The sequence below is a fragment of the Chiloscyllium plagiosum genome, chromosome 14 (genome assembly GCF_004010195.1).
Source record: "Chiloscyllium plagiosum isolate BGI_BamShark_2017 chromosome 14, ASM401019v2, whole genome shotgun sequence".
Lineage (NCBI taxonomy): Eukaryota > Metazoa > Chordata > Chondrichthyes > Orectolobiformes > Hemiscylliidae > Chiloscyllium > Chiloscyllium plagiosum.
Window position 1 is genome coordinate 63,608,758 of NC_057723.1, and position 24,162 is coordinate 63,632,919.

At 43.0% G+C, this 24,162-nt stretch overlaps 1 protein-coding gene and 1 pseudogene across 1 annotated transcript in view; both read right to left on the reverse strand.

Moving 5' to 3' along the window:
- Positions 1-12,172: 12,172 nt before the first annotated feature.
- LOC122556997 lies at positions 12,173-12,281 on the reverse strand (annotated as a pseudogene).
- A 2,091-nt stretch (positions 12,282-14,372) lies between these two features.
- Positions 14,373-24,162, reverse strand: part of uimc1 (ubiquitin interaction motif containing 1) — a 52,137-nt gene continuing 42,347 nt past the window's right edge. Inside the window, exons 7-10 of the mRNA XM_043703909.1 lie at positions 19,247-19,323; positions 18,396-18,561; positions 16,907-16,982; positions 14,373-14,633 (exon numbers count right to left, since the gene is read on the reverse strand). Coding sequence (XP_043559844.1) covers positions 14,630-14,633; positions 16,907-16,982; positions 18,396-18,561; positions 19,247-19,323 — 323 coding nt within the window. The 3' untranslated portion in view covers positions 14,373-14,629. The remainder of the gene's footprint in view (positions 14,634-16,906; positions 16,983-18,395; positions 18,562-19,246; positions 19,324-24,162) is intronic.

Sequence of the window (24,162 nt, forward strand, 5' to 3'; positions counted from 1 at the left end):
AGAATGCAACTTTTTAAAAAAAGGGTTTTGTGGTTTACATATGAAAGAAGTGAAACTATCACTGTATTCTAGCAGATGAAAGGCTTAACAGACAATCAATTCTTCAATGTATAATTTCAGTTACATCACACTGCAAATTTTTGCTATAAATTCTGTGTTACGATCGAGCCCTCCACAATCACCTGATGAAGGAGCATCGCTCCGAAAGCTAGTGTGCTTCCAATTAAACCTGTTGGACTATAACCTGGTGTTGTGTGATTTTTAACCATGATCACAATGTATGCCATATAGACGGAGGGGTGAATTTAGCCTCATATTCCACAGAAACTGCAAGGGACACCACTGCCTTGTACAATATATGGATGCTGGTGATTTTCTAAGGAAATTTTTAGACCTACAAAAGCCACAGTTATTGAGGAAGAAAACTATCCAGTCAAAAAACTGGGTGTATCATTAAATATTTAGCAGTTCCAAATCTCACAGAGCCAGTCAGCTACTGTGAATGCAGCAGACAGCAGTTAAATAAGCTGCAAGAAATTTGTGTGGCACAGTGGTCATATCCTTATATTTGAGCAAGGAGCCCTGGATACAAGTCCTCCCTGTTCAGAGCTCTGCCATAATATCTCTGAACAGGCTGATTTAAAAACAATTTTGAGTCAAAAGGTGTGGCACTAGAAGAGACAATTTAAAAACAATTTTAACAGGCTGCAAAACAATGCCAGTTCTAAGTCTGTCTGAAGGAACTTAAAGCAACTAGAGTGAAAAATACTATAAAGCTTGTACAGACTACAGAGAGTCTCAACAGTGCGAAAAGGGAAAAAAGATCTGAATTATGTATCCAGGAGAAAGCTGTTCAGACCCAAACTAAGCCCTTGAGAGGAAAGATGAAAATACTTTTCATGAAGAAAACAATCTAGGCTGAGAAGTTAAAGGAGGTTTAAAAAACCCATATTTATTTAATAAGTTCAATTCTGAAGTCAGTTTTGAGGAAGGGTCACTGGTCCTGAAACATTAACTCTGTTCCACAAATGCTGCCAGACCTACTGAGTTTCTCCAGCAAGTTGTTTCTGTTTCAGATTTACAGCATTTTTATTTTGTTATATTGTAGTTGTGAATGAAATTTCTGTTCTTCCTGTCAACATTTTGTAAATCCACGAGACTCATTTGTGGAGTCACGCCCTTTCAGAAGTTGGGGAGCTGAGTGATTTGTTTTCTCCACATTAATTGTTCTGACAGTGAGATGAAGTGCAATGCAGCTGCAGCTTAGCACAGCTTCTTTTCATTGTTTGGACTCAAAATACATTCACTCCTCCATTCAACCGAGGATGAATGTTGGAACCCCGAAATCATTGCAACATTCTCAAATGTCTCAGTGGCAATTTGGGGGCCATTTTTGGATAAAATTACATAAAGCCAGAAAAAATGGGAAAAGAAGAAGGCCATTCACCCCCCAAGCCTGCACTGCCATAAAATAGAGGATCATGTCCGATCCAACATTTTTCATGTCAATGTTCCTGCCCTTTCCTTTTAATCCTTGATTTTCCCAACTGATCGAGAATTATCTGGTCTCAGCCTTAATTATACACAAGGACTCTGCCTCCACAGTCCTTTGTGGTAAGGAGTTTCAAAGGTTCTCACCCCATTCAGAGAAGAAATTCCTCTTCATCTTCAATTCTTTTTGACACTATTGTTATGACACGGCAGCGAAGCCTTCTGCTAATTAAACACCCAGAAAAGCTCACCTCGCCTCTTCAGTGACAGAGAACTCCCAAATTCCACTATTTAAAGAAAAAAAAATCAATTTATTCTCTAACTCTAAAAGTGAACATTAAACAACAACTATTTACAATTCTGAGCTTCCTTTCTCTTAATGATTTATTATCCAGCTCCAACTCAATAACAATATACTGATCCAATAAAAGCCCCTATTAAAATTATGTCAACTTAATTTTCAAAAGTGGCTGTCGTCATTGGTGTCTGCCTTCCTCTGGCTGTAGATCTCTCTGGGTTGTCTTTGCTGCAAATATGTTTTCATATGAAAAAGTTACCTTTGATAGAGGGCGTTTTGAATGACAGTCTCTCTCACTCTAGATGACAGGTAACTCTCTCTCTGGCTAACTCTCAAAAATGCCGGGTTACTTATACTCAAAACATTGGATCATGTCATTGGTTAAATGTTGTCAAAACAGTAAAATTCAAAATTCAATTGGGTTTTAATATCCTGGGGCATAATTTAAACTGATTGGTTAAATTTGAACTGTTGTGAAAACATAGCAACCAAAACCCAGACACTTGTTTCACAGCTAAATATTATGTTTTCAATTTTCCAGTACACTGAGACAATTGCCCGCAAACTCTCACTGCCAAAACAGCCTTCACTCTCTTGAAGGTACAGTACACACCTTCAACTTCATAACACTATGTCCTCTGATCCTAGACTCTCCCATGAGGGGAAATATCCTCTCAGCATTTACTATGTCAAACTCGTTAAAAATCCTGCATGTTTCACTGAGATCACCTCTCATTCTTCGAAACTCCAGTAAGTTGGATCCCAATCTGTTTAGGGCTTTGCGCATAAGACAATCACTTCACACCAGGAATCACCTGAGTAAACCTTCCCTGAACTCTCTTCAATGAAATAATACCTTTCCTTAAATAAGAGGATAAAACTGTTCACAAGACTCTAGATGTGGTCTCACTAGCACCTTATGCAATTGTTGGAAGATGGCCCTACTGTTATATTTTAACCCCCTTGAAATAAGAGCCAACATTCCATTTTGCGTCCTGATAACCTACGGCACCTGTGGGCGATCCTTCTGTGTTTTGTGCACAAGTACCCCCGAGTCTCTTTGTGATTCAGCTTTCTGCAGTTTTTCTCGATTTAAATAGTAGTTCTTTTGTTTTCCATTTCAAAATGAACAATCTTACATTTTCCCACATAATACTTCATCTGTCAACTTTTTCCCACATACGTTTCCTATCTTTGACTTAAGTGCTTGCATCCCTCTAACAAGCTACCTTTCCACCAATTTTTGTGTTATCTATAAATTTGGCTACAGTACATTGAATTCCTTCCTCCAAGTCAGTAATTGATATTGGAAACAGTAATGGTCCCAGCACTGATCCCTGTAGACCCCCACTGGTGAGAAGTCACCAAACCCCTGAAAAAGAACCCTTTAGCCAATTCTTTATCCAGGTCAATACACTACTCCACTACTGTGGGCTCTTATCTTATGACCTAACCTTTTGAGGTACCTTAATAAAAACCTTCTGGGAGTCCAACATGCTACACATCTCCTGGTTTTCCTCAACTCACTCTGGTTGAGACTTCCTTGGAAAACTTTAACATTAGTCAGGTAGGATTTTCCTTTCATGAAGTCATGCAGACTCTGCTTGATTAGATTAAGATTTTCCACATGTTCTGCTATTACTTCATTCCAATACTTTTCCAACAACTGATTGGCCTAATCAGCCCACTGCTTCATGCCTCACTTCCTCTTTGAATAGGATCGTTATATTAGTCATTTTCCAATCCTCTGGTACTTCTCCAGAATTCAATGATTTTTGGAAAATTACAACAATGCATGCACTATTTCTGTAGCTACCACTATTATGATCCTAGGATGCATGCTATCAGGACCAGGATGCTTATCTGCCTTTAGCCCCATTAGTTTATTTAATACTATCTTTTTGGTGACAGTGAAAGCAATTAATTCCACCCCTGGATTCTTTAATATTAATAGAATGTTTGAAGTATCTTCGACTGTAAAGACTAATCCAAAATATGTTTAACTCCTCTGCTATTTTCATGTTCTCCAGACTGTCTTCCCAGATTCATTTCTTAAGATGCCTCTGTTCACTTTGACCTCTCTCTTTCTTTTCATATATTCAAACATGCTTTTATTGTCAAATGTTATCTTCCTTACTAGTTTTCTCTCGTAATTTATTTTCACTGTGTTCATTACCTTTCATCGCCTCCTTTACTGGATACTCAATTCATCTCAGTCTTCAGGGCTATCACTGACCTTGGCCTCCTTGCATGCTTTTTCTTTCAACTTAATACTTCCTTTAACTTGCTTGGTTAGTCATGGCTGGTTAACCCTCTTTTAGAAACTTCCTTCCTTAATGGGATATATTTTTATTGAAAGTTATGAATTACCACTTTAAATGTCTGCTACTGCTTGCTCAAATTCCTTCTAATCTATCCACCCAGTTCTCTTTAGCTACCTCAAGTTTCTCACTCTCAAATGGAATATTAAATTTTATTATGTTACGCTCACTACTTCTGGGAGATCAGTTATTAAACCTCCCTCAATACCCGTTACCAAACACAAGATAGCCTACTCCTTGGTTGACTCCATGACATATTGTTCGAGCACACCCATCCCTAATGCACTTGACGGATTTGTGGTTGCACCTACATGTTCCAATTTGATTAACCAAATCAACACAAAGATTAAAAGCACCCATAATTAGACAGCAGTGGCTCAGCCTCAGCAGTGCCAGGGACCCAGCTTGATTCCAGCCTCGGGTGACTGTTGGGAATTTGCACATTCTTGACATGTCTGCCTGGGTTTCCTCCAGGTGCTCTGGTTTCTTCCGACAGTCCAAAAATATGCACATTTGGTGGACTGACCATGCTAAATTACTCACAGTGTCCAGGGATGTTCAAGATAGATGGATTAACCATGGGGAAATGCAGGGTGAGAGAGATAGGGTTGGGGGGGGGGGCAGGGGAGGTTGGGATGCTTTTCAGGGGATCAGTGTAGACTCAATGGGCTGAATGGCTTGCTTCCACACTAGGGATTCAATGATAATTATTGCTTGATTATGTTTACATGCTCCTCTTATTTGTTGCCTTTCCACAGTGTGGCTACTGTTTAGGGATCTGTAGACACTCCTCTCGATGTCTGCTTTCCTTATTTTTTTTTTTATCTTTGTCCATCTAAGATGCCATGACTGTCAAAGATTTCATGTCGGACTATAACGACTGCATCTGCAATGGTAAAAGATGATTACTTTGATGCATTGAGAGAAATAGTTGACAATAATCAGATAATGGTGATCTTCAAACACAAATGGGTCAGTCTTTACATCTTCCCATGGTTAGACAGGGAAGGTTGTGGGTCAATAGTTCTCTTTTCCCTGTGGCTATGAAAAACGTGTCTGATAATCAGTTGTTAGACCTTCTATCTGTTAAATGATTCCTGGACACACTGAAACTTAAGCTCTATCTTTACATTTCAATGTCCACGATGTCCCTTATTCACGATATTGCTTCAAAGTGAAGGAGAGATACTGAGTTTATCAGTACACATTGTCGATTGCTTTTCTGGTTAGCCTTCCATACTGCAGTGAAGTTTGACGAGACATTCAGGATCTTTTTCCTGTTCCACTCTGATGAGGTCAAGCTTTGTGTTGCTTTTGATGGCATTTTTGCTGCCTGAGTGTATGAATTGAGTTCGCTAGTAAATTATTTATCCACTGGCATAAGATTAATTCATTCATCTTACCCATTCCTAATTGCCCTGAATGCAGTTAAAAGTCAACCACATTGCTGTAGGTCTGGAGTCATATTTAAGCCAAATCAGGCAACAGCTGTTTTCTTCCTTGAGGGATGTTAGTAAACTAGATGGGACTTTTCCAACAATCACTAGTTGTTTCATGGTCATCATCAGACCCTTAATTACAGACTTTTTGTTTTGTTGAACTCAAATTCCACCATCTGCCATGTTACAATTTGAACACAGATCCCCAGAACATTACCTGGGGGTGTGGGGTCTCTGGATTAACAGCCTATCAATGGTACCATGAGGCCATCACTGCCCCTTGGATTGTCGACCATTATTTTAGAGAGGGCAGCTGCTGATATCCATAACTTTCCTTCCCTTTAGTCTCACATGCACGCTCATGGATGCACCTTGCTTTTTCATTTGACAGGACAGCAATGATTTATGATTAATCTCAATCAGAAATGTGCTACTCTGGGGGAAATCTGAAAATCTCTCTCAGGCCCAAAATAACTGAAATAAATTCCTATTCAACAACTATGCAGAGATTCCATTATTAGATAACACTCGGGACGTATCGCATGCCAGCTACTATATTGTTCCAGTTAAAAACTGCTCTAATACCTGTTGCCAAGGCATCCAAAGCAATAACAGTCAGGAATGATGGTTTAAAATGGGCTAAGACATCTGCAGAAATCAGCATATTTCTGATCTTTCGCAAGGCCTCTTCATAATGTGCGTCCTAACATAATCCTTAAGACTTTTTGAGCAGTGCCTCATGTGTTCAGTGATGTTTGACAAATGGGATAACCATTTTTGTAACTGTTTTACCATTCTTCAAGACTTTGCTTTAGTTATGTACTGACTTTGAAATAAGAAACTTTTCGACTGCCCTTTGTTTTCTGAGGGTCCAGGTTTATGCCATTATTGTTAATGATATGTTTTCACGTCTTTACAAATGTTTTTAGCTGTTCAACAATTAGTCATTTTAACAAAATTCTTCAGTAGCAGTTGCCATTTCACTCTAAGCTATTTTGACTATTGGTTTAATGATTTCTTGATGAATGAGGCTTTCCAAACATTATTTTAGCAGATTTTTCTGACATTTTTAAACAATTCTGCTTGCTCAAAAAAAAGTGCTTTAAAATGTCAAACTTCTCAGCCTAGAATTTTTTTTTTAATATCTGAATTTTCATTTTACCTCTAAGGGACTTGATTGAATTTGGGTGTCAACAACATTTCCGTTCTAGCACTGTTAAGACTCTTCGTAGGCTGAAGACACTTTACACTATCTTTCATTATTGCATTGAGTTCCTACAAACAGGCTTAGCCCTGCCCTGTTTCTATAGCCTGTTTAACTGCTGCATTCGCAGTAGCTGACCAGCTCCGTGATTTGGAGCTGCTGAATATTTAATGATACACCCACAGCTTCTTGATAGGATCCCTTTTTCTTCTTCCCTCTCCTCAAATAGCTGTGGCCTATATAGATTTGAACATTTTTTTCAGGTCACCACTGCCATTAACATATTATAGAAAGATAGTGGTGTCTACCTGCAGTTCCTATGGTATATATGGCTTACATCCCGCTCCTCCATCAACATGGCATGTATTGTGGTCATGTACCAACCGAACCATTTGAAATATCTTCCTTCTTTTTGATGTTAAGTCTAAATGCCTCATACCAAGTAGGAAAAGTAGTTCATTGGTCTGCAGAAGATAGGTTTTGTTTTCTTACAATTTAGTTACATCACATATGCATTTCAAGAGTCCTTTGAAACACCTTTCTTTATTCATTCATGGAATACAGGAGTCGCTGACTGGGTCAGTATTTCTTGCCCATCCCTGATCATGCAGAGGGAAGTCAACCACATTGCTGAGAGACCAGAGTTATGTGTGGCTAGATAGTTGCCAGTGTGAGTCTCTCCTTCCAAAAGAACACGCAAAGACGGGACCCTCCGGGTCCGTCTTAACAGTAAGGATGGCAGATTTCCTTGCCTAAAGGTCATTAATGAACCAGTTGGGTGATTACAACATTTGACATGGTATTCTAGTTTCACCATCCACCATCATGAGATTTGGGTCTCTGGATTAATAGTTCAGTGATATTACACTACTCCACTGCTTCCTTCAGATTAAATACACATACTATGGAGGTTTAGCACTGTATTGGAGACCAAACTAGAACAAGGGTTGGAACTGGGTAGCTCCTCCCAGGAAAAGACTTTACATCCTCAAAGGACAGAGTTTATTGTGTGATGTCAACTCTTTCAATTATTAATTTCCATATGCAAAAACTGCACTTTTTGGAGTGTTACTACTGAAAGTGCCGTAATATCATACAGTCTGTAGAGAGTACTGCATTGTCAGAGGGTCAGTATTGAGTCAGTACCGCACAGAGGGTCACTAATCAGGGAGTGCTGAAATGTTGTAGGGTTAGTACTGAGGGGACTCTGAACTATCAGAAGCTGAGTATTGAGGCAGCACTGGACTGTCAGAAAGTTAGTACTGAGGGAGCACAGCACTGTCAAAGTATTAGTACTGAAGGAATGCTACAATGTTGCCAGTCCTGACAGAGTGCTGTAGCATCAGAGGCTGAATACTGAGGAAATGTTGCAATATCGTCAGTACAGAGGGGGCACTGCACTGTCAGAGGGTGAGTACTGAGTGAGTGCTGCACTATCATACTTGATCAAATCGATCATTAAAGATTCTATAGCTCAGCACTTAAAAAAGCTCAAGGCCGTTTAAGAGAAACCACCTTTAACCAATTTATTGGAATTTTTTGAAGGGTTAACATGCTATGAATAAAGGGGAGAGTGCAAACTATATTTGGATTGCAGAGGATAAAAGTGCAAAAAAATATTTTTGTGGATAGATCACTGGCTGGCTGGCAGGCAGAGAAAACTGAGCATGCAGAATGAGTCTTACGTGATTGACAGGATGCGATAAATGGAGTCCCGCAGGGGCCTGCACTGGAGCTTCAATTTTGTACCATTTACTTCATTGCTTAGATGAGGAAAGTGAAAGCATGTTATTTAAATCAGCAGATGCTACATAGAGCTAGGACAATACATTGTAAACAAGATAATTTTGCAGGGATCATGGAAATATCAGCAAGGGTAAAGCTTCATCCATTCAGTCAGGAAACATCTCCATTGCAGTTTCTGAAGCAGCGAAAAGCAGGTGGTCTTCTCATGCCTCCTGCACCCCTCTCCCGACCTCCTAGCTCCATCCCCACCCCCCAGCCATTCAGTGTGTGACAGATGTTGGAGTGTGTGGATTTCAGACATGGCTCCCCTCAAACAGATGATGATTCCTGCTGTACCTCTTCATCTTATCACAACTGCTTCTTGGCCAGTTAGTTATTGAAACAAACTTTGAGCTGATTTACCAATACTGTCATCTACTGAATAGATGACAACTACTCATCTTGGTCTCTTATCTACTTTATGAGTGTCCTTGATCAGAGCTTAATAACTCTGATTACTCAGTCTATACATTAGAGATTGTAAATAAGATACTCTGACCCCAGGTGTATCTACAAATTGAGTTATATGTAATAATAACAGATACATTGCACACAATAAAGCTATTCAGTCCACCAGTCCATACTCATTTCAAAACCTTTGATAATTTTAAATAACTGCAATTGGTTCTCCTTTAACTTTCTCTTTTAGAAAAAAAAATGCAGCAAACCAATTTATTCATTCTTGATCGTCATAAAATTGGATTTCTGTTATCACTCTTGTTAATCTATTTCACACTCTCTACAGGGCCCTTACATCCTCTTTACAACATGAATGAAACTCAGCATATTCTATTCCTCTACCCAATCCTCGGTTTGCCATGTTATATCATTATTAACCCCATGGCGAGGTCTAAGTGCATATTTATATCACCAGTCCCTTTGATATTCTGCCCTGTTTAGACTTTTATTTTCCATTCTTACAAAAAAGCAACACCTCAGCTTTGTGACACAGCCAAATGTGTTGTCTTGTCCGAGTATGAATGTGTTTGTACGCAAATTAAAGGGATTTAGTATTTTTTTCTGATTCATAGTTTACTGGCTAACCAATTTTGCCAGCTGTTTAAACAGTAAATTTGTTTAATAAACAAGAATTGGAGGTGCTGGTGTTGGACTGGGGTGGATAACGTTAAAAATCACAACACCAGGTTATAGTCCAACAGGTTTATTTGGAAGCACTAGCTCTCGGAGCGCTGCTCCTTCATCAGGTAGTGAGGCAGCACTCCTAAAGCTAGTGCTTCCAAATTGGACTATAACCTGGTATTGTGTGATTTCTAACTTTAATAAACACATTAGTTTTGAGTTTATTAAAGGAATCTGATGAAAATCTCTTTCTCCAGATCACAGTAATAAAGAGAAACATGTTGATTAAGTTTAGTGATTAAATAAAACACTTTCACTTTTGGGACATCATGTGGAGCATTGGTTTTAATTACCTGCGCACTGCAAGTACCAGAGTCAGAACAACTGTTACTGACAAGGGAGAACATCAGTAGTCATTGAGGATTCCAAAGGGATACACAACAGTGTATAATGTACTGACCCTTGACCTAATGTGGCCAAGGCCCTGGCCTTTTGGACTGACCGGAACTTTATTGATCCATCAACTAGATTGCAATTTATAATCCCAGACAAGACAGACAATAAGAACTGCCCTAGCCAGAGAACCCCTCCCAGACTGTTGATTGAAACATGGATTCAACAAATCACAGGGGCCTACATATGGATCCAACCAACTGGATAGCCTCTTATACACAGACCCAACCCACCAGACAGCATCCCACATAAATCCCAACCAAACACACTGCATCCTATACACAAACCCAAACAACCAGAGAGCATCCGACACACAGATTCAACCCACCAGACAGCATCCTACACACACTCACCGGACCAGAGACTGCATCCTACACACAGACCGAACCAAAGAGACTGCATCCTACACACAGACCGAACCAAAGAGACTGCATCCTACACACAGACCTAACCAACCAGACAGCATCCCATTCAAGCAGCCAACCAACCAGAAAGCATCCTACACACAGACTCAACCAGACAGCATCCCACACACAGACCCAACCAAGCAGACAGCATCCCCCTGCCTTTTCTCCCTACTTCAAGGCGTGCTGGCCAGCCACATTTTCTTTCTTGCTCTTTCTCTTTATCCCCTTTGGCTTTTTTTTCTCTTTTCTCTTTGCTCTTCCTCCTCCGTGCGTGCTTCCCTCCCTCCGTCCCTCCAGCTGCCTTTCAGGCCAGCCCTTGCCCACCAGGCTCCTGTAGTCTCCCACATCCCCACACAGGCCAACTGCAAGCCCTCCCCCTGCTTCATAGGGCCGCAGCCTGCATTCTCTCATCCTTCCACACTCCTCCACCCCTCCATTTCGGAATGCCAGGCACTGACCAGTGGGGTACCGCACGGATCAGTACTGGGACCGCAGCTTTTTACAATCTATCTTCAGGATATACAAGATGGTATTAGCAATAACATTCGCAAATTTCATCAGCTGGGTGGCAGGGTGAAATGTGATGAGGATGTTAGGAGATTATAGGGTGACCTTGACAGGTTAGGTGAGTGGTCAGATGCATGGCAGATGCAGTTTAATGTGGATAAATGTATGGTTATCCACTTTGGTGGCAAGAACAGGAAGGCAGATTACCACCTAAGTGGAATCAATTTAGGTAAAGGGGCAGTACAGAGAGATCTGGGGGTTCTTGTACACCACTCAATGAAGGTAAGCATGCAGGTACAGCAGGTAGTGAAGAAGGCTAATAGCATGCTGGCCTTCATAACAAGAGGGATTGAGTATAGAAGCAAAGAGGTCCTTCTGCGGCTGTACAGGGCCCTGGTGTGACCACACCTGGAGTACTGTGTGCAGTTCTGGTCTCCAAATTTGAGGAGAGACATTCTGGCTATTGAGGGAATGCAGCGTAGGTTCACGAGGTCAATTCCTGGAATGGCGGGATTACCTTACACTGAAAGACTGGAGCGACTGGGCTTGTGTACCCTTGAGTTTAGAAGACTGAGAGGGGATCTGGTTGAGACATATAAGATGATCAAAGGATTGGACACTCTGGCGGCAGGCAACATGTTTCCGCTGCGGGGTGAGTGCCGAAACAGAGGACACAGCTTAAAAATACGGGGTAGACCATTTAGGACAGAGATGAGGAGAAACTTCTTCATCCAGAGAGTGGTGGCTGTGTGGAATGCTCTGCCCCAGAGGGCAGTGGAGGCCCAGTCTCTGGATTCATTTAAGAAAGAGTTGGATAGAGCTCTCAAGGATAGTGGAATCAAGGGTTATGGAGATAAGGCAGGAACAGGATACTGATTAAGGATGATCAGCCATGATCATATTGAATGGTGGTGCAGGCTGGAAGGGCAGAATGGCCAACTCCTGCACCTATTGTCTATTGTCCGCCTTTCCTGACTGCCACCCGCAGACAGCGTGCAGCCCCAATCCCTTTCTTTCCGCCTTTCTTGCTGATTTTGGCAGCGCTCCGCTCTCCTCCCCTCCGTGTCTCGTGCCTGCAGGAGACTGATGCCAGGCACAGCAGCAGCAGCAAAAATAACCTGCCGCTCCATTGCCTGGCACAAGACAAGTGCAGAGGGGTGACTTGAGCAGCCACTGCTGGCGGAAAAAGCCTACTGCACCTGGTATTCCCAGGCGGTCTCCCATCCAAGTACTAACCAGGCCTGAGTCTGCTTAGCTTCCGAGATCGGGCGTTTTCAGACTAGTATGGCCGTAGGCGCTGGCCCCTGCCTTTTCTCCCTACTTCAAGGCGTGCTGGCCAGCCACATTTTCTTTCTTGCTCTTTCTCTTTATCCCCTTTGGCTTTTTTTTCTCTTTTCTCTTTGCTCTTCCTCCTCTGTGCGTGCTTCCCTCCCTCCGTTCCTCCAGCTGCCTTTCAGCCAGCCCTTGGCCGCCAGGCTCCTGTAGTCTCCCACATCCCCACACAGGCCAACTGCAAGCCCTCCCCCTGCTTCATAGGGCTGCAGCCTGCATTCTCTCATCCTTCCACACTCCTCCCCCCCTCCATTTCGGAATGCCGGGCACTGACCAGTGGGGTACCGCACGGATCAGTACTGGGACCGCAGCTTTTTACAATCTATCTTCAGGATATACAAGATGGTATTAGCAATAACATTCGCAAATTTCATCAGCTGGGTGGCAGGGTGAAATGTGATGAGGATGTTAGGAGATTACAGGGTGACCTGGACAAGTTAGGTGAGTGCTCAGATGCATGGCAGATGCACTTTCACGTGGATAAATGGATCCTTATCCACTTTGGTGGCAAGAACAGGAAGGCAGATTACCACCTAAGTGGAATCAATTTAGGTAAAGGGGCAGTACAGAGAGATCTGGGGGTTCTTGTACACCACTCAATGAAGGTCTGCATGCAGGTACAGCAGGTAGTGAAGAAGGCTAATAGCATGCTGGCCTTTATAACAAGAGGGATTGAGTATAGAAGCAAAGAGGTCCTTCTGCAGCTGTACAGGGCCCTGGTGAGACCACACCTGGAGTACTGTGTGCAGTTCTGGTCTCTAAATTTGAGGAGAGACATTCTGGCTATTGAGGGAGTGCAGCGTAGGTTCATGAGGTCAATTCCTGGAATGGCGGGATTACCTTACACTGAAAGACTGGAGCGACTGGGCTTCTATACCCTTGAGTTTAGAAGACTGACAGGGGATCTGATTGAGACATATAAGATTATTAAAGGATTGGACACTCTGGAGGCAGGAAACGTGTTTTCGCTGATGGGTGAGTTCCGAACCAGAGAACACAGCTTAAAAATACGGGGTAGACCATTTAGGACAGAGATGAGGAGAAACTTCTTCACCCAGAGAGTGGTGGCTGTGTGGAATGCTCTGCCCCAGAGGGCAGTGGAGGCCCAGTCTCTGGATTCATTTAAGAAAGAGTTGGATAGAGCTCTCAAGGATTGTGGAATCAAGGGTTATGGAGATAAGGCAGGAACAGGATACTGATTAAGGATGATCAGCCATGATCATATTGGATTTTGGTGCAGGCTTGAAGGGCAGAATGGCCTACTCCTGCACCTATTGTCTATTGTCAAGAAATTTCTGTTTTTGATTTAGGCTCCTCCACACAGATTCCACTAACCCTACAGTGGCCACAGAGAGACCCATCCAACCAGATACTTTCCCACAGACCCAACCAACCAGTCTGATACCAAGACACAAGCAACCAGACAATATCATTCACATAGAACATAATTGTAACCACAAATCTCAGGTAAAAGCTGTTGCACATTAAAATTTCTAACTTCCCTGTGTGAATAAAGAATGGCATAATATAGAACCGTGTAACTATTTAGCACCTTACACAATGACAGGCATTCCCCTTCCGCATCTAAGGCATATATTTGTTTTATCGACTTTAAATGTAATGTACCAATTGGTGCAAAGTATCATTCGTCTGTTAATTCATGTTAATTTTCATTGGTTCAGAGTTTGGTAGAAAAGCTGGGATTCAACCTATTTGTCTTCGTTTGGAATTCATCCTGTAAATCTGCATTCAATGGAGTTTGTGAGCAGACCCAGCCGGACAGCGGCCTGGGCGCAGACCCAGCCGGACAGCGGCCTGGGCGCAGACCCAGCCGGACAGCGGCCTGGCCGCAGACCCAGCCGGACAGCGGCCTGGCCGCAGACCCAGCCGGACAGCGGCCTGGCCGCAGACCCAGCCAGATGGTGCCATGTCAGAGACCCAGCCAGACAGCGGCCTGCAGACATACCATGAGCAGACCCAGCCATGTTCTGAACCCAAATGGTTAAGTGATATTAAGTAACTCATTTGCCTATCACTGTACAAAATGAACATTTAGACGTAGTATAAGTGAAGATTTTAATGAAAGACTATTTACATGTGGCATTTGGTCCTGGAATGTGAAGTGCTTGGTGGTAATCTCCAGGCTGCAGTGATTGTATAGGCAGGGCCCCTCACAGTGCTGGACTTTGAGTAGTGTATATCTCTGGTCGGTATTAACAGAGGATTCAGAGTCCGTCAATCAGGACAAGGCCTTTGGATTGGAGGCAAGTGTATGAGATTCAGTTAAACTCCACACATTTACTCAACTCCCATTACCTGTGGGAAAATCAACAGGGCAAATATGAACATCATAAAATCTTAGTAATTAATCACTGACATACAGAACAAGACACAGGGAAAGTCCCGCACCTTGACCTGGTGATGCCCTTCCTCTCTAACCCCCTCTCCTCCAAGCTGGTGACGGTCCTGTCAATGCTCATGCCTCAACATAGCAAAGGGAGTAGCTTCATTTTAGAAAGGGGTAGACAAAGGAGGACAATGAGGAGCATGGATAGGATTACAATGCATCACAGAGTGTCTTCATATAGGATTGGCGAACTACAACACTGAACAGTAGGGGGATAGCAGGGAGATGGGAACCTGTTCAAGGAGTGAGAGAAAGGGGAATCAAGGAGCAGAACAAAAGACATAAAGGGGAACAAGAAAGGTGATAGGCAGAGAAATCAAAGGCCAGGATCAAACAGGGCCACAGTGAAAAATAATGAGAATGGGACAAGAAACAATGCATGGAGCATTTGCAATAATCATACAAGCAGATGAAAATAGACATAATATAGTTGGGATTACAGAGAAATGTTTGCAAGGGTGGAAACTCTATATCCGGAGGTACGCAGTATTTAGGAACCACAGATAAAAAGGAAAAGGTGGCAGAATTGCATTGCTTATTAAAGAGGAAATTAATGCAATAGTAAGGAAGGATATTTGCTGTAACAATAGGGAATCCACATGGACAACCAAGTGGACATGGATTGAGATGGACCAAGTGTTTATAGGGAGAGCACTCAGCTAAGATTAACGGCTAGGTACAATCCAAGGTGGAACGTCCAAATTAGAAAAAGACTAACTTCAATAGGATGAAGGTATAGAATCAGCATAGACTGAGGCCACTTAGCCTGACGGTCTTCTGATAGGACAATTCACCCAATGTTATTTCACTGCCTTACTTAGTTCTCAATTCTTCGATCAATACAATTAGTTTGTCCCTCCCTACTCTGTCCAGACCATAAATAATTTTCGATGCCTCTCCCAAATTTCGTCTTGCTTCTCTTCTCTTACTCTCCCAACTTCTCCAATAAATTTAAGTTCATCATTCCTGGAACATTCTTGTGAATCATTTCCACATCCTCTCTATGTCGTCACCTTCTTCCTAAAGTGTAACGCTTGAGAACTGGACACAATACTCTAGATGAGCCTGAACTGGTGCTTTGAACTAGTTTATCTTAATTTCCTTGCTTTTGTCCTTTGTGCCAGTTTCTAAAGCTCACACCCCGATATTTCATTAACTGCTCTCCCAACCTGTCTAGCCACCTTCAATGACTTAGGCATATTTATATACCAATGCCCTTCTGATCTTTTTGTTTTATAACATCGCTCCATGTTCAACTTGCCAAAGTAAATTACCACACTTCTCTGCACTGAACTTCATCAGCCACCTGTCTGCCTGCTCCCCCAACTTGTGAATGTCCTCCTCCCAGTTTACAACTCTAAGTTTCATATCATTTTCCAATTGTGCCCCATACCCCAAACACCAGGATCTTTAATATATATCAGAAAAAAACAAGATTTCCAGTTCTGACTCCTGCAGTGCTCCACTACTGATGCTCCTGCAGCCTCAAAAACATTGATTAACCATTAGTCTCTGTTTCCTGTCATTCAGACAATTTTGTATGCATATTGCTACTGTGGCTTTAATTCCATGAGCTCTACTTTTACTCTGCATGGCACTACATCGAATGCTTTTTCTAAGTCCATGAATATCACATTAACCCTTTCTGTTACCTCATCAATAAAAATCCAGTAAGTTAGTTGAGAACTATTCTAACTCCTCCATACTGGCTTTCTTTAAATTTCAATTGTTCAAGGTGAGTAATAATGGAACTAACTGGGTTGCTCTCCAGAATGCAAGTATAAAATTTCTAAGTCAAATGAACTTTTATGTCACAATGAACTTGAGACATTGTCACAATTCCCAGATTCACATCAATCCAATGCACAATGACACATCCAAACCAACACAATCAAAACAGACGTTCTCAGAACACAGGCTCATGACACTTACTAAAACTCATAGCAAGGCATACATCAGCATACCCTCACACAAAGAGACACCGCCAACTGCACACTACTATCAACTAATAAACTGACACACACCTACACACAAAGGCATGGATACATAGCCACACACAAAACACATGCGCACTGGCACCAACACATCTACACAGGCTCATCACAGCAGATATTCCCAGTTACACTGTGACACTGGTCCATAGTCTCTCCCTGAGTATTTGGTGAGCTGGCCCAGGACTCACTGTTTGAATACTGAAGGGTTGCATCCATTTATGTCATTCTGTTTGCTTGCTCTGCGTGGTTTGCTGCGGATCCGCACTGTGAGTAGAGGAGACAAGAACATGGTAGAAGGTTCCAAATATTTAAATTCCTTCAAAGTTGATTTGAGTAGCTATCAAAAATAACATCAAGCTTCAAACCCTAAACCCACTGGTCTCCATCTCCAGAGTCTGCAATACAAAAGGATGGGGCATCGTTGCAGTTATATAAAACTTCATATGGACCTAGCTGGAATATCTAGAAGAAAGTGAGGACTGCAGATGCTGGAGATCAGAGTTGAGTATGTGGTGCTGGAAAAGCACAGCAGGTCAGGCAGCATCCAAGGTGCAGGAGAACTGATATTTCAGGCAAGAGCCCTTCATCAGGAATTACATGTTCACCTGTGGACACAGCAGCTTAGGAAGGATGCATATGCTTGGTAGTCTGGCAGTGCAGATTAATGAGAAATTCCACCAGTGTCTCCATGTCTGAGCACAGCAGGTGAAGGGATGATCCACCACAGCTGCAGGAAGCTAACAGGAGTAGATAATTTAACACCCAATCCCAGGTTATGGGATCGTCTAGACATCCTCCCATACCAGACACTGAGACAGTCTAGGCAGCCCCTACCCTGGACTCACCACATCCTGGGTACTAGGACAGTATAGACAGTCCCCACCTCAGATGCTAAGGCAGTCTCAACCCTATCCCGAGAGTTGGGACAGTCTAGACAGCCACCACACCAAATGCTGGGACAGTTGAGAAACTCCACCACTGGATACAGTTCAGACACCTACCCACTGAATACTGGGACAGTCGAGACATCCCCAGCCCACACAGTGGCAATGAACAATAAACGCTGAACTGGCTCTTCTAATATCTGTTCTTTCATACATGGTCGATATTGTGTTATGTTTCCTGCACAGTTGATGCCTAAAATGCAGGTGGAGCCACTGTGCACTCAAAGAATCCCTACAAAAGATCATAGAATCCCTACAGTGTGAAAAAGGCCCTTCGGCCCAACAAGTCCATGCTGACCCTCCAAAGAGTAACCCACCCAGACCCATTCCCTGGGATGTAAAGTAAATGTAATTACTTTACATTTACCCCTGACTAATGCATCTAACCTGCACATCCCTGAACACAATGGGACAATTTAGCATGGCCAATACACCTAATCTGCACATCTTTGGATTGTGGGAGGAAACTGAAGCACCCGGGGGAAATGCAAGCATGGGAGAATGTGCAAACTCCACACAGACATTCGCCCAAGGCTAGAATCGAACCTGGATCCCTGGCAGCAGTGCTAACCCCGGTTCCTGTGGGGCAGCAGTGCTAACCACCGAGCTACCATGCCGCCCACGGTAACGCAGCTCACCCAGAGGTGTTAAGTAGCACTGCAACTGCTTAAAGAGAAAACTGGTGGACACCCAGCAAACAACTGCCCCCATCCAGAAACACAGATGTTCGTACCTTGCCAGTCTCCGTGTCTGGTCCCATTACAATCGGCTGCATGCACCTCAATTTTTTCCAATGGGAAGCGCTGCCCACAAAGCGGACACTCAACACAAGTTTTCTTAGGTATGACAGGACAAAGTTCCTCAGAATCATCATCGATTAGTACCACATCTGCAGGCTCCTGGGAGGTTTGCAGAGGAGAGAATGAGCGATATTCAGCAAAACAAGTAACAGAGAGGCAACATTTTCACAGAAACGGCACCACAGAGCACTTTTTACCATCGCTCCATTACAATGTTAGGTTACCCAATTTATATTTAGATTAGATTAGATTCCCTACAGTGTGGAAACAGGCCCTTCGGCTCAACAAGTCCACACTGACCCTCCAAAGAGCAACCCACCCAGACCCATTCCCAACATTTACCCCTGCACCTGACACTACGGGCAATTTAGCATGGCCAATTCACCTAACCTGCACATCTTTGGATTAGGCCATATGACCCAACTAGTCTGTGCCTGGTTTATAAACTTCACATGTTCCCTCCCCCACCAGCGACCTTGCCCCGATGCCCTCATTTATACATTAAACCTTCTCTGAAATGAGGAAGTGTTGTGTTAGCAATCAGTTAAAGGGGCAGTGAGTTCTACATTCTCCATGCTCTATGAAAATATTCTTCCTAAATGCTCTTTTTTATTCACATCTGAAATTCTTACTGGATCTAAGAGTTATGAACTTGGATGAAAAGCTCATTATTTCATGTGGTCTTAGAAATGATAGGGCTCAAATACAAAGAAGTACAACAAAAGGAAAACAACAACAGTTTTAAGCTACAGTATCCTCACTGGAGCTCTCTCTTCTGACTAACCTGCACTGTGGCGATTTCAGGTTCCTGCAAGCTCTTGCTCTCTGACTGCACATCTTCAGAGGAGGTCTGTTGTGTCTCTGCGGAATAACAGGGAAACATTCTATAACTTCAGCAAGAGTCCCCGACATAAACACATTGTGACACCCCGCATCATCAGGAACAACACAGGAGATACTGACCAACCTGATGTCAAGTTCCACAGAATGAAGCCTCTTTTAAATTGAAAGTAAAACTTCTTTGACACTGTCCCCATCAAAAACTCCCAGGACAGGGAGAGCACAGTGTTAATTACACAGCAAAGCTCCGTTCACATTTTCAAACTGAAGGCAAAGCTCCCTCTACTCTTTTAACAGAAAATAAACTCTCAACACAGTCCCCATCCAGTACATCCAGGCACGGTGTTAGATACACAGCAAAGCTTCCCAAGGATATCCAATGAAACCTAAACACAGAAATAAAGAGTGGGCTATACCACTAGTGCTTCACCGAAGGCTAACTGATGATGTTACCTAGTATGGTGACGAAACGTCTGAAAACAAACCTTCCGGCTCAATGAGCAAACTTACATTCACAGTAAAGCTTTCTCTACTTTTTAAAACTAAAATTGAAGTGACCGCTACTCTTTTAAACTGAAGGTAAAGCACCTTTTGCAATGTCACAATCGAACACTCCCAGCACAGGGTTAGATATAAAAGAAAGCTCTCTCTACTCTTTTAAACTAAATGCAAAGCTCCCTTCAGATGGTCCCGGTGAAACATTCCCAGGACAGAGACAGCACATAGCTAAATACTGAGAAAATCTCTCTACCCATAAACTGAAAGTGAAATGGAAGTAAAGCTCTCCCGACTCGAAAGTCTTTTAAACAAAGGGTATAAACAGAAAAAGCAAAAACCCCGCCGAAAATGCCTCCACCAGATACCCCTGGGATAGGGGCAGCACCAGGTGAAATATTGAGTAAGACACACTCTACTCTTTCAAAACAGAAACTAAAGCTTTCTTGACTTTGTTAAATAAAAATAATACCCTATTACTTAGGGAATAACCAAAAATAAACAAACAAAAAAATAACTCGCCCTTGACCCCGACCTCACCAACCTCTTTTGGAGCAGGGACCACAAGGGGCCAATATAAAATACAACTCAAGCAAATCAAAGGGAACAAAAAATAAGATAAATAAACCCCCTCTGCTCCCCCTTCACTGAATTTTCCTAGGACAGAGACAATGGTTTAAAATCCAGAGGAAGCTCTCCGGCTCATTTCAACTAAAAATAAAATTCCCCTTACACTGATCCGGATCAGGTACACCTGGCACAGGAACAGTTCGGGACTAAATTATTAGCCTCCTTGGTTCTTCCAAGGGATCCAAAATCAATGCAAAGAGAAAATAAAATAGTCCTCTTCCCAGAGCACCAAACCAAAAGCAAACTTAAAGGGCAAAACGGAAACAGAAGCAATGAACTAACTCAGAATATCATTATCTAGGTTGATACTGCATTCCAGGTCCCATGGCACCCAACAGTCTTGAAAGCCCTCAACCAAGCAGATGAGCACCAGGTGCTCCCTCTCCAGGGATGCCCAAATGCAGGTGTAACCATGAAAGAGGGGCAGACACAGAATGATGAGCACTTCTTTGATCCCCTGCCTGGACCTGTTAATGGCCATCTTGATGAGGCCCAAGAAAGCCTATGTTCGCCACTCCTTGCACTGTTGGTCAGGAGTGTGAGGCTGAAGTGGGGAATCGGAACAACAGGCCAATAAGTGCAGGGACTGGGTAAAAAAGATATGCAGAGTGCAGAGTAAAAGCAGGCAGAGGAATGTTGCAGAGTTCAGAGTGACTGGAGGTCTGCAGGATAACAGGTAAGACAGATGAACTAAGAGCTTGAATTACTGCATGGAATTATGATGTTATTCCCAATACTGAGACATGGTTAAAGGAGAGACAGGGCTGGCAGCTCAACATTTCAGGATATCAGTTTCAGATGGGACAGAAAGGGAAACAAACAGGATGGGGGAAGTTGCATTCCTGGTTAGGGGTCACATCACAGCTGTGTTGAGGGAGCTCACATTGGAAGGATCGTGCATTGGAAGGATTATGGGTGGAGCTCAGGAATAGGAAGGGTGAAATCACAATGTTGGGAGTTTTCTATAGACGTCTCAACAGCCACAGGAGACAGAGGAGCAGATATGTAGTCAGAACCTGGAAAGATGTGAAAAAAGTAGGGTAGTTGTCATGGGTGAATTCAACTTTCCTCTTATTGACTGAGACTCCTTTGAGCTAGGGGCTCAGGTGGAGCGCAATTTGTTGGATGTTTTCAGGTGGGATTTTTGAGACAGTATATTGACAATCCAACCTGAGAGGAGGCCATACTAGATTTAGTATTAGGGAATGAGCTGGGACAGGTGTTCGATGTTTCAGTAGGACAGCATTTTGGGCTTAAGTGACCATAACTCCATAAGATTTTGAATAGTTATGGATGAGGACAAGAGTGGCCTTGGTGATGGTGCTTAATTGGGTAAGGGCCAATTACAGCCAAAGTAGACAGGAACTGGGGAACATGGATTAGGAGCAGTTATTTGAGGGCAAACCTACATCTTTTAAAAACCAGTTGATTAAAGTACAGAACATGCACGTCCCTGCAAAACTGAAGGATAGGAATGGCAGGATTCAGGGGCCATGGATAACAAGGGAATAGAAGAATACCCAGTCTCTGTGGCGCCGACAAGGCTCTGATGATTTCTATCATACCAGTAAGCACTGCATGCTCTCTCTCCAGGGATAGCTGAGCACAGATGTAACTGTGAAAGAGGAGCAGACAGTCTGGAACAATAAGCCCTTCCACCATTTGCTGCCCTGAACTGGTTTGTTGCCAATTTGGCCGGGCCCAGGAGCAGATCCCCAAGAAGGCTGTCTCACTTAGACTATAAGGCCATAAGACATAGGAGCAGAAATTAGATCCATTCGATCCATTAAATATGCTCAGCTATTCAATCATGGCTGATAGGCTTTTCAACTCCATTTTCCTGCTTTCTCTCTGCAACCTTTGATCTTCATGGCAATCAAGAACTTTTCTCTGTTTTAGATATCCTCAATGACCTAGCCTCCTCAGCTTTCTGTGGCAATGAATTCCACTGTCCACCCCTCTCGGCACAGGATGCCCACATATCACAAGCGTGGAACTGAAGTGCAACCAAAACTTGAGGAGCAGCCACCAAGGAATTACAAAGGGGCTGCAAGTGAAAACATTCAGTGTAAATGTGCTTTACTGTTTTGTCCAGGTCACCTAAACTATGCGTTGCCTTGCAATTAGAGTACTTATATAGAGCTGCTGCAAGCAGCATTCTCCACTCCAATTCCTCAATGGAAAAGAGGGATTTCTGGGGATTTCTACCACCAGAGTGTAAAACATTATGCTCAGCAACAGAAAAAGGTTAGGAAGTGGAGAGTGCAGAAGCTTCCCATACATGAAACACCTTGGTGCAATTCTAAAGGTCATGGGGCAGATTTCCCTGAGATGGCTCAGATCTAGAGTGCTGCATCCCAGGGAAGGGTCTGTTGGATGGGGCCATGGTCAACTTCCAGACAGATAGGAGTCAGTTCATTTGGAAACCCATCGCACTCCTGAGTCCCCACGAACTCACACAACACGTTGGGGCTGAATACCTGGCCCATCAGGCATAGTTTGATTAAAGATAGTCAGCATGGCTTTGTGAGGGGCAGGACATGTCTCATAAGCCTTTTTGAGTTCTTTGAGGATGTGATGAGACAAGTTGACGAAGGTAGGGTAGGGTATGTAGGGTATATGGATTTCAGTAAAGCATTTGATAAGGTTACCTGCAGTAAGCTCATTCAGAAAGTTAGGAGGTATGGGATACAGGGAAGTTTGGCTGAATGGACACATAATTGGCTGGCCGAACGAAGACAGCGAGTGGTAGTGGATGGAAAGTATTCCGCATGGAGATCGGTGACCAGTGGTGTACCGCTGGATCTGTTCTTGGGCCTCTGCTATTTGTAGTTTTTATAAATGACTTGGATGAAGAAGTGGAAGGGTGGATTAGTAAGTTTGCCGATGACACAAAGGTCGGTGATGTTGCAGATAATGTTGAGGGCTGTTGCAGGCTGAAACAAGACATTGACAGGATGCAGAGCTGGGCTGAGAAGTGGCAGGTGGAGTTCAACCTGGATAAATGCCAAGTGATTCATTTTGGAAAGTTGAATTTGAATGCTGAATTCAGGGTTAAAGACAGGATTCTTGGCAGTGTGGAGGAACAGCAGGATCTTGATGTCAATGTACACAGATCCCTCAAAGTTGCCATCCAAGTTGATAGTACTGTTAAGAAGGCATATGGTGTTTTGGCTTCCACTAACAGGGGGATTGAGTTTAAGAGCTGGGACGTTCTGCTGCAGCCCTATAAAACCCTGGCTCGACCACACTTGGAATATTGTGTTCAGTTCTGGTCGCCTCATTAAAGGAAGGATGTAGATGCTTTAGAGAGGGTGCAGAGGAGATTTACCAGGATGCTGCCTGGATTGGTGGGCTTGTCTTATGAGGAGAGTTGTCTTATGAGTGAGTTCGGGCTTTACACACTGGATAGAAGTAAGAGAGGTGATTTGATGGAGGTGCACAAGATAATAGGAGGCATAGATAGAGCACATAGTCAGAGACTTTTCCCCAGGGCAGAAATGGCCATGATGAAGGGTTATACTTTTAAGGTGATTGGAAGAAGGTATAGGGGAAATGTCACAGGTAGGTTCCTTACGCAGAGAATGGTGGGTGCGAAGAATGCACTGCCAACGGTGGTAGTAAAGTCAGAGACATTAGGGACATTTAAGTGACAGCCGGACAAGTACATGGACGGCAGTAAATTGAAGGGTATGTAGGTTAGGTTGATCTTAGATTAAGATAAATGTTCAACAC